This window comes from Solanum pennellii, chromosome 4 (assembly GCF_001406875.1).
Source record: "Solanum pennellii chromosome 4, SPENNV200".
Lineage (NCBI taxonomy): Eukaryota > Viridiplantae > Streptophyta > Magnoliopsida > Solanales > Solanaceae > Solanum > Solanum pennellii.
In genome coordinates this window covers 2542474-2554176 of record NC_028640.1, presented here as the reverse complement: position 1 = coordinate 2554176, position 11703 = coordinate 2542474, and the positions used below count along the sequence as shown (strand labels likewise).

At 33.9% G+C, this 11703-nt stretch overlaps 1 protein-coding gene across 4 annotated transcripts; it reads left to right on the top strand.

Annotated features, from left to right (window-relative positions):
- The first annotated feature begins 1663 nt into the window (after nt 1–1663).
- On the top strand, nt 1664–11617 carry LOC107018083. Of its 4 annotated transcripts, none has more exons than XM_015218454.2 (8): nt 1664–2822; nt 2951–3050; nt 3225–3281; nt 5704–5818; nt 6769–6851; nt 10694–10755; nt 10844–10940; nt 11130–11617. In XM_015218454.2, exons 1-8 carry the CDS (start codon nt 2476–2478, stop codon nt 11184–11186), a joined length of 918 nt encoding a protein of 305 aa, XP_015073940.1. In that variant the 5' UTR covers nt 1664–2475; the 3' UTR covers nt 11187–11617. The 4 variants fall into 4 exon arrangements, with proteins under 4 accessions (XP_015073940.1, XP_015073938.1, XP_015073939.1 ...); XM_015218452.2 differs by having other exon boundaries at nt 3225–3293; XM_015218453.2 differs by having other exon boundaries at nt 1665–2822; nt 3225–3293; nt 6772–6851.
- Nucleotides 11618–11703: the final 86 nt, after the last annotated feature.

Genomic DNA, 11703 nt, shown 5'->3' with positions numbered 1-11703 from the left:
ATTTTAAAGTTTGATTTTGATATTTTATGATATGATGAATTGATGATATTAGTTTTTTCATTTACGACCTATATATATATTCATATAATAGGAAATTATAATTTCAAATTATTGAAAAATGTATCATATTTGAAACTTTTGATTCGATATTTTGATTTTTAAAATATTGTACTATTATTACTATATTAAATTAATTCTGTATGATTTGATATTTTAAAGTTTGATTTTGATATTTTATGATATGATGAATTGATGATATTAGTTTTTTCATTTACGACCTATATATATATTCATATAATAGGAAATTATAATTTCAAATTATTGAAAAATGTATCATATTTGAAACTTTTGATTCGATATTTTGATTTTTAAAATATCGTACTATTATTACTATATTAAATTAATTATGTATGATTTGAAATTTTAAAGTTTGATTTTGATATTTTATGGTATGATGAATTGATGATATTAGTTTTTTCATTTGCGACCTATATATATTCATATGATAGAAAATTATGATTTCAAATTATTGAAAAATATCTCATTATATCATATTAATACCTTGTCGTTTTATATATATACATATTCAAAAAATAAAAAATACAAATAATAATTACATAAAAAAGACATTTTAATTTTTAATCAAGACAAATTGATAGAGTAATAAAAGCTTCACGGCCTAAACATCATTTTATACTAATAGGATGTATATCATTTGTTAGTATATATATATAAATTATTTATATAACTATAATTATATACTTCAATACAATATTTGATATTTTCTTATAATTATAGAAAGGAAAAATTACATAAATTAATACATTTTAAAAAATAATTACTGATTTTAGCGATACTTTTTATTTATTACCATTTATGGCAATGGTTTGTTAAATCTGTAATATGTGTTAAAAGTGAATTATGTATGCAATATATATGAATTATAATGGTTTTTTGAAATGTATCATGTTTGTTTGGTAAAAAATTTTCACATTGTATTGTAAGTGTATTAAAATATGTGATAAATGTATTATTTATCATTAAAATTTGTATCATATGTGAATAATAAATTGTATTAAACTTGTATTATAAATGAATTAAAAATGATCAAGTGAAAAAAAATTTATTGCTAATGGTAAATATTTTCTTATTATAATATATTTGTGTAAGTTTCTCATTATAGAATATTAAAAATAAAAATATTATATATATCAAATATTTTATAATCGAGAATAAGCGTAGAATTTCAAGTTATTTCATATATTCTGATCATTTAGAAGATAAATTCTAAATTCTTACACGATTTTTTTCTAGAATGTTATTGTTATTTTATTTACTAAATATATATATATTTTTCTTTTTTCATTTTTCAGATTTTTTAATCGTAAAAACTACTAATCTTTTTTTTTTTCCAAATTGGTTTTAAATTAGTTTTTTTTTTTAAATTTTTTTTTCTTTTCAGATTAGGCCTAAAGTATGTCGACATTTTTTTTCCTGTCTTGATAATAGATAAAATGTCTAATCTTAGGTCTCAACTTTATAATATACGTAAAATCATTGGTCCAAAATCTTCAATTTTTTTTAATTATTATTATTATTATTATTATTATTATTATTATTATTATTATTATTATTATTATTATTAGCATAAAAGAAAAAGCTAAGACTAGATAAAGAAAAAAACTTCAACAAGATTTCTCCTTTTTTTCTGTCATTTCTCTCACTCTGTACATCCACTAATACATACATGAAGTACTATTTCTTGATTCTATGATGTTGGGTTTTTATTCTTTCACCAAATATCTGAGTTTGATTTCATGGGTAATTTTGTGAAGCAATGTAATTTAAGCTAATTCCCAAGTGGGGTTTTAGTATTGAAGGGGATTTTCACCTAGGTGAAGGAATCTTGGTGAAATGTATTGTCTTGGTACTGTATAATTTTGTGTTTTGTTGCAAACCCCTTTTACTATACTGGGTAAAAATCAATGAATCCCAGATAAAGTTTGAGTCTTTTTGATGTTTTGGTTGTTTTTTTTGTTTTTGTTTTTCTAATTGTTGTGTAGCTCTGGGTGGATTCAGGAGTTAAGTGAATTGTTTTGGTATTGTGTAATTTTGTGTATTGCAACCCTTTTTACTCTCCTGGAACAGTGATGGACCCCAGATAGATTTTGGGTATTTTCTTGTTTGGGTTTCTGAAGCTCTGATTGTAGTGCTGTTTAGCTTTTTTTTCTTTTTTCTCTTCTGTTGTTGTGTAGCTCTTGGTGGATTGAGGAGTTTAGTTGAATTGTCTTGGTGCTGTATAGTTTTGTGTATTGCAACCCCTTTTAATCTCCTGGAATAGTGATGAACCCCAAATGAATTTTGGGTTTTTGAAGCTGCTGGTTTTTCCTTTTGTTAAGTAGCTCTGGGTGGATTCAGGAGTTAAGTGAGTTTTCTTGGAAGTACTTGAATAAAGTTAAATGCTTTAGTGAAGTAATGGCTGCAGATTCTAATACAGGGTTTCATCAGCAAGCTTTATCATTTCAATCAGGGGCAATTGGGAGCTCGTCATCTCAGATAATGTTGATGAGTGATTACTACAGTCATCTTGGAGTGAATTTCGATGTAAATAATAGTGGAGTAGGAGGAGGGATGTTGTATTCAGGGAATCCAACAATGATGACAACCAATAGCTCTAGTAGCAGTAGTCCAAGAACTAGTCAGTATGGAAGTTGTTCAGATTCTTTTCTTATAGATACAGTGCCAGGGCTCAAGCATGATACGGGCCTCGCTGTTGAATGGACGGTCGAGGAGCTGTACAAACTGGAGGAAGGACTTATCAAGTAGGTAGATTTATTTTGGGTTTCTGAGTGAATGTAGATGCTGAGATTTTTTTTGTCTATCCATTTTTTTGTGACAAAAGTATATATCATTATGTATGTATTTGACCTTCAATTTTTTTTGATAATAGGTATGCCAATGAACCACGGATAATGAAATACATTAAGATTGCAGCATCACTCCGCGATAAAAATGTACGTGATGTTGCACTGAGATGTAGGTGGATCACGGTGAGCTACCTAGGCTGTTTAATATCTCTAATCACTTGACTGTACCTATCTCTATCCTTCATCTCATTTTCAGAAGCTATTTCTGATGACTCCTTTCATTAGTCTGAAGCATTTCTTGTCATAGCTGATGCTTGGTGAGAAGGCTTGCTTACATCTTTATTTATTGTTTGTCAGAGAAAGCGAAGGAAACCTGAAGACTATAGTTTGGGGAAGAAAGTGAAAGATAGGAAGGTTTGCCATCATGTACTTTACTTCCTTTTATCCTTTTCTTACGTTCCCTTTATCTTGTATGGTATTCAAATTACTTTGATATGCTAATCTGATTCCTCAAAGTCTAGACTGATCAGAAGACACAGTGAGTTATTTATTTGTCCAATTTCTGAATCTGGGAGTTTCTAGAAACTGTTAACTGTAACTTTGATGTTTGAAACTTCTTTAGTCATGGTAGTTTAAAGAAATGTGCATGCTTTCAAATGTGATTTTACTATTCTTGACCAAGTACTAGCCTATCTACCTAAATTTGACATCTTTGGTGGCTAAGCAAAGAGAAGGTTTGATAGTATAAGGAGGGAACTTTTATGCGAAGAAGATAGAGGATAAGGCTTTCAATGTAGCGAAATGGAACAAAGTAACTAAGATAAAGGAGGGGAGTTATGGATAAGAGTTTGATATTCCGAAGCAACATCAATTGTATTACTGGTTGTGAAGATATTGCCAGGTTCCAATGATCTTTAGGAACAGGTGATCCCAGTTAAATATGTAAAGCTGATCCTTGGTGCAGTAACCAGTAATATTCACATGGAGTTATATTATGGAAGAATGTGAGGACACCGCGGGAGGAAGAGGAATTGTTTCAACTAAAGTTCTGGTATGATATATGGAATTATGGATAGGACATATTCGCCTTAAAGTTAAATTTCCACAACTGTTCAGTTTTACCGGGAAAACTAGTGCTAGCATTGCATAGTACAAAACAGATCATGCTAGGAGATGACTTTCAGATGGAATTGTGAGGATCAGGAAGTTGAGAAGATGGTCCAGCTTCCTGGAAACTGGAAGGCGCAAATGTTCTACCAGAGACTGAGGTGGAAAGTACACCAAAAGGATGGGAAGTTCATTGAAGTACAGAGTCTGGGTATAAGGTTATCACTTCATCAAACATCTCCTCAATTAATTTGGATGATTATCTGGAGGAATAAAGCACATCGTAAGGTGGTTGGGTTTTGTTGGATTGTCACATTTGATGCTTGTTTGACAATCGACTCTGTAGAAGATAAGCTTTTAATGTGTAGTAGGTGCTAGTGTGATTTATGGTGAAGGTACATGCCATCTGTTGCTACACAGGTTGTTGCTATGGAGTTTGTTTCTGAACGTTGATGGGCTGTTAGTTTAAAAAGATGAGTGATGTTGGGTGCCTAGGACTGAAGGAGGCTTTCTTAAATCTATACAGGAAAAGAGCTGTGAAAACAAAGTAGGAGCATGTATTGTTACATACTAGCTTGCACTTTTTTTGGGTGATTTGGAAGGAGAGAAAAGAGAGTTATAAACATAAATACAAATGCCTGTACTCATTTGGCCTTTTGGTGTAACTTGTTAAAAGCTGATGTTAAATAGTCTTATAGGTTTAACAGCCCCTTTTTAGATTAATTTCAGTGAGTTTTTGCAACTGTAAATTTTCATCGCCTACTTGGTGCTGGCTGTTAATGAATAAATTCTGTCTAAAATGAAATCCACTTGATAGGTGTCTTATCATATGTTAAATATCCTTGTCGAGGTATTTTATCTAACTGTTGAGTCAGTATAGTTACTCGCTCACACCCAACTATTAAGTATTTAGCTCTCTTTCTTGAAAGGTAACTAACTTCTTAATAAAGAGGAAGAGGGTGCAATCTTTATTACCTGAAATCAATGGCTATTGACAACACGTACTTCAATCAATTTTGAACAAGAAATGACCTCCTCCCTGTATTTGTAGAGTGTGATTCAATGTTAGAGAACTTAATCATTTAACCAAAAAGAACTTCTTAAGTATTATAATCATACTACTGTTGCTGGACTATAGAAAGTTCTCTCGATCTGGCTTATTACTATCCAAAAATTTCAATTCTTGAATCGAGGTTTCAAATGGTTAAACTTATCTGATTTTATTTATTTTAGATTTTTTTTTCAAAAAAAAGTTCTTACCTGTCTTGCTGGATCTTTTGGGACTTTGATATTATACCTTCCTGCTGTTACAGTGTAGAAACTATACTGGTGCTGATGGGTGTGGGGGTAGGGGCGAGTGGATTGTCATTTCTTCTCTTTCCTGAGGCATCACCTTTTTGATATTTATGGGAAGGAGCGATATGATTGTCTGCATATCTAGTAGAATGTGCCAATTAGTTTTGCCTCTGCTGCAGGAAAATTTCTGAATGGTCACATTTCAGATCACTAATGAACTAATAAATTCTACTTTTAGGAACTAAATTAGTGGAATTACTTTTACGGAAGTTCATATGTTCTGCCATAGTTTCAGTATGTCATGACTCATGACGTTAATCACTAATCATCTCTGTGTGTATGTCTGTTGGTATGTTTCTATCTACATGCATCTTTCTTTATGCATATTTTATCATAAAGAAAGAAAAACATTACATTTTTCATGCGTCTTCAGGATAAATTAGCAGAAATGTCCTCAATGAGTAGTGTGTCTGCTTCACTGATGAGCTTGGCTCCATATTCTCTCTCCATGAATCATCATGGCCATGGTGATGTTTTGCCATCAGGAGGTCAGTTTCACCTGTCTATCAATAGGAAGATATTCTTCTCCATTTTCCTTTTGCCAGAAAACAAAGTTGTTCTATGATCTCTCAAAATAAATAGCTGTTTCCTGAAGTTGACTTAAATGATGTTACTTCAGTTATCTTATAACGGATTATTGCTTACCTAATAATACCTGATGCAACTAAAAAATGTTTCTGGTTGAAAGTGTGTGTGTTATTCATTCTAGTATCAGATGAACAGTAATCTGCTATAGTGAAAAAATTTATAAATATCATTTTTTAATCTTCTTCTCTCTCCTGTTATAAAATCTAACGACAATATATTCACTCTTAAATCTTAATAACAATTCATGATTTATCTTCTTCTTGCACAATTTGCAATGTTTAGTTTGGAAACCACTATCCTGTTAAAGTGAAGTAGATAGAAAAAGGTTGTGTTGCATGTTTTTGTTTGAATGGGAAAGGGAAGTTTAAAGTAAGAAGATTTGGGATGTTACAAGTTGACCATATTTAAACTGTTTGTGTGGGTTGTACAACTTTCTTGCAACCTAATTTAGGGAAACAGGATTTGTATGGATAAATAGAGGCAGGGAGTGTAATCTTTTACCTGTTCCGAATGCAAGTATACAACTGTCAAAATGTTCTAATTGACAGGAATATGCAGAATAATCTAGAGCATTCGATAATTTATGTACATAAGCACCTCAAGAGTTGAGTGGTGCAATGCCTTGAGGTTCTCCCCATGTTACCAATATATGTTGTTTGACCAATTTATGCATGCAAACACTGAAATATGTCATTTAGCATAATCTGGTAAAACTCCTGCTGAAATTACTGATCAGTCTTATTCTTCTGCTAATGCTATTGTGAAGTTCCTATGTGTTTTTGATTTTGTATCTTGAGTGGTTTCATGCAGCTTTGCCTCCAATTGTCTAACTGGTTTTTGTGTTGCTTAGCAGCATTACTTGGAACGAGGCGTCTATTGGAAGAAAATAATCAGGCCCTTAACAGAATTTCAGCTAACCTCTCAACGTTCAAGGTATTAGTCTCAACCTCTTGTTTATGGAATGAAACTTATGAAATAATTGGGAGACTCAGAAAAGCAAGATGCGAACTTCTGGTTGAAGGACTTCAATAGTTTTCTCGAAATGGAAGATGACTTGCTGAAAATTTAGCAGGGGTGGTATTTATTAATAGCCATAGTCCAACAGGGGAAAAAACATTTGCTCTGTAATACTGACAAGAAAAGAGCTGGACAAGTCTTCCTCTATCTGCGGCAATTTAGTGATTCTGCAGCATCGTTTCTGGTCCTTTAGTGCCAACATAAGTTTCATTCACGCAGCATTATAAGCTTGTCTAAGGTGACTCATGTGTGATCATATTCTGTTTAATGAGAAAAGAGCTGCATGAAGATGGGGAAATCTCGAGAGGGGAAGATTCTTTTCCCTCGAGGCAAGAAATCTTTCGAAATCGTTACACACAATCAAATAGAATTTTCATGGTTTAAATTGATTGGATTGAGGAAAAGCTTGTACAGACAGTGGAATAATCAACCTGTGAAGTTTCAGGTGATTTTGCCAAATCGCATGAAGGGCATAGTCAAAAATTTGATTTGAATGGCCAGTTTGGACACATAGAAGAATGAAGATGAATGAGGAAATTGTGATTAACATTCATACATGTTTCTTCCAAATTAATGATGAAACAAGAGGTCGATATTTGATGGTGGATGGGATATGCATGGGATCTGGAAGAAGCCTTTATCAGTAACTATCAAGGCACTAATGGGCGAATAAAGTTACTCAATACTGGTATTATAAGAGTCAAACTTCTGGTGGAAATCATGCTCTGGATTCCGAAAAAATGGAATTTCACTTGGCCAAACAGGTATAGAAATCGTGACAAGGCTATGTCATGATGGGTTGGGTAATGTCTGAGGATAATTGTGAGAGAAGAAATATCATCAAATACCATCTTATTTAATGAGAATAGTTGATTAAGCCAATGAATAAAGGAGGGTTTGGTGTCAAAAACCTTTCAAAGCACAATACTGGTTGATGAGTAAGTGGCAGGAAATGGACTACACTTGGTGTAAGTAGGGAGGTAGGTTGGCGGCGGTGGTGCTTGAAAACAGTTCCAACCTCACACAGTTTGAGTTTCTGGATAAAATCATAAGGCAGCTGGAGGTGTTCAAAAATATCTTAGATAAAGCTGTGAATGGAATGTAAAATTTTGGACAGATTGTGGTTAGGTATGTTGCATTGAGGGAGAGTATCTTATAACATATCCGGATTGGGCTCTTTTCTGGAGGTTGTGATTGGATGGAACATCTCCTCCTCATAACTTTATACCATGCCTGTCCACAAGAAATGATATAATGAACTGGAAACACACTGAGGATAGAAGTTTTTCTGTGATCAAGCTTTACAGGAAGGAAGTGGGATCTCTTCAAGAAATCAGATTGGCAAGATGGAGACAGATTTGGACAAGTCAGGCATCAACCTAGGTGAAGTGTTTTGTATGGTTGGTGGCCAAGAGAGCATGCCTCATGCAAGAAGTGTTGAAGAAGAAGGGACAACAATAGTATCCAGAGGTTTTCTCTGCAATGAGACAGATGAGACCAACAATCAACCTATTCTTGCATTGCAAAGTCACTTCCCAGCTTTGGTCTATGTTTTTGAAACTCACAGACAACAGCTGGACTATGCCAGAACACACTGCTGACCCACTGAGCTGTTGGATTAGGAGAGGAGGAAGTAAGAGCCAGAAGAAATGGTGGAGAATGACCCCAGCGTGCATTTGGTGGACAATATGGAAGGGAGAGAAATGGAAGATGTTATGGGAATAAAACAAATTCCATTCAGAAAGTGAAAGAGAAATCTATTGTCTTCTTTTATTTTTGGTGTAAAGTTAGTCTCTTTCTCTCCTTATCTTGTTAACAACTTTTTGGAGGTCCCCAGCATGTCCTTAATGCTGAAGAATACAATTACCAGTTTTTTAAAAAAACTAACGAATCTTCTCCTCAGAGAATGACCACAGCTGGTACAGGAAGTTTTCCAGAGCTGTAAGGTGATAGTAGTAAGTCAGCTATGTCAATAAAACATGGATTTGATAGTATAGGCCCGGATATGCATGGAAGAAGAAAAGAGTTGAAAGATTCACTGTTGCATGTTTTTTGCAAGGAGAAGAAGGAAACCAACAATCATCCGTTTAGGACACAGATCTGGTCTCTATTTCTAAGTATGTCTCAATGCCAGAGCACACTGTGACCTTCTCATCTGTTGGATAAGGAGAGGAGGGAGCAAGATTCAAAAAAACATATGGTGGTCAACATGGAGAGAGAAACAACTAATGCTTTCAGGATATCTCTAACACAAACCAGAAAATTAAAGAGAATTGGATCAATACTTTGTATTTTTGGTGTAAAGAAGAGGGTATAGAAGAAGCTGAACAGTTGGTACACTTTTTAGGATCTCTGTGATTAGTGCAACTTCTACTGTTTTTTTTTGGTCCATAATTTTTTGGAGGTTGCCAGCTGTCCTTAATGCTGAAGAATACGACACAACTTTACCATTTACAAAAGAAAATTGTTCTTTGCTCTTGTGGTCACACCTGGCAAATGTCAGCAGTTCCGCCAAAAATTAAATAGAAGCTACAGCCCTCTTGGAGGTAGTTGGTTGAAGAACAGCGCTGGAAGCAGTCCTTAGTTTGGATAACCACAAAAGAAAGAAGAGGAGTTGTGTCATAGATATTTCATGTGTGGATTGGATGTGAATCAGTCAACCATCTCTTTATATTGGTAGGTGTTGATCTTTTTTCATGTTCAAGGTGGAGTGGTCATGCCAAAGCCAGTGATGGATTTTCGATGTGTTGCAAGAAAATGTTGTGGAAACTAAAACATTTTGGCCCAGGGAAGAAAGGAATAGGAAATCTAGAGATGCTTTGGAGGACATGCTCTTGCTTTAAATGCCTAAAATATGTAGGACAGACAGCAACAACAACAACTACATATGCAGTGTAATTCCATAAGTGTGGGTTCTAGGAAGGATGGGGTGTACAGAACTATACCCCTACCTTGTGTGAAGGTAGAGAGACTGTCTCTAATAGACCCTCAGCCCAAGTTAAGTATATCAAACAATTTTATCTAAATGACATGGAAAACTATATGGATTTTCTGAAAACTCTGGGAATATAAACTTCGTTAAGTTTTGCACCCGACTTAGCACCTCAAATGGCTTTTACTACCTTACATTATAAAGCAAAGCACCTCAAACGGGTGCTACTTATAAACAATAAAAACTCTAACAAGAAAAGAAAGAAGGCTCATTAATATTGGATTACAGGAATACAACAAAAGATGGGGCCAATTTAATAGTAAGTACTACTCTTCTAAAATGAAATTAAGATAATTCTGAATTGCTCTTGTAACCATATCCAGCTTTTGTCTGTATCCACATTAACTTTGAATGAGTCTGATCCTTAAATAGCAATGGTAATTACCACGACTTGAGAGTGCGTATAGCATAGGTCATAAAAAAGATCGGTGACATTGTCATCTGTCGGCCTTTCTGTTTTAGCTCAGTAGTCCTATTAGTTATTACAAAGGGAATGGTGATGCTTGTTATTTACTGTTAAAGTAATAGAACTAAGTAGGAATATTGATGTGGGTATTGAATGAGGTGTATAAAATCCTTGGATAAGTAAAAATAAAGAAGATGGAATCATTTAATTACATCTTCATGGATTATCGTCTGTTTTTTTTTTTTTTTTGTTTCTGTTTATGTAGGCATCTTTAGGAGGGCGACTGACAGATGTTCCTCGTCTTACAATTTTCTATTTTGCATATTTTCTGATATCTGATGTCACTATGTAAATGAGCAGTTGCAGGACAATGTTGATCTCTTTTTCCAGACGAAGAACAATTTAACTGCGATTTTAAATAAGTAATTCTACTGCCCTTTTATTTGCCACCATGCTGACTTTTGGTTGTCCTTCCATTCATATAATACTACTGTTATTATGTCATTTCAGTATGAAAAATATGCCAGGGATTATGAGCCAAATGCCACCACTTCCAGTCTTCTTAAATGAGGAGCTCGCTAGTAGTCTCTCGCCTAGTTCAGCTCAGGTGATCTTGCTTTTCACATCCTTTTTTTAGACACAATATTGAGTCATAATGCCACACCAGTAGAGTTGATCCAGCGTCTTATTGAATCGGTTCTTCAAGTTCCACCATATCACTAGAACTTCTTAAATATGCTCCATGTTCATCTATCTCTTGCAATATGTCATGATGCTGATCTCTCTGTTTCCCCAGCCGATGATGTTTGGCTGCAGAAGCGGAATCCAGTTGAAACAGGAGCCAGCTTGTTGATAAGAGAATGCTCAGTGCTCAGTTTGGATTTTTGGCTAGTGTAAGTGCACAGTTTTTAGTGTAAATGCATAAAACAACTGGCGGTACTTGCATGACCAAGTCGATGAGACAAATGTTTTTGAACCATTTTCGGATGCTGAATATCTGAGCAAGAATTTACCAGGAAATAACAGCCTTTTTCAGTCATCTTATATCAATCTGTATCAGATAATGCACTTAGAAGTTTAAGGTCATGTTTTCACCTTTCTGTGTGCAAAATTCGAGAAACACATATATCCTTTAGTTTTGTAATATGTTAGCTCTTCTTTTTTGCCGCTTCTTGCATTATTTTCTCCTTATTTGCTGTAAAAAAACAACGAATCGTTGAGTATTGGATTGAAATGAACTCAAATAGAGCGGAATGGATGTAAATGATTTATATAGTCAACGTAGATATTATCTCTACTGAACTCGCAGTGTATAGAGAGTTTAATTCCTAACACAAGGGGATATGTTTGTACCAAAATTCTGATCTATA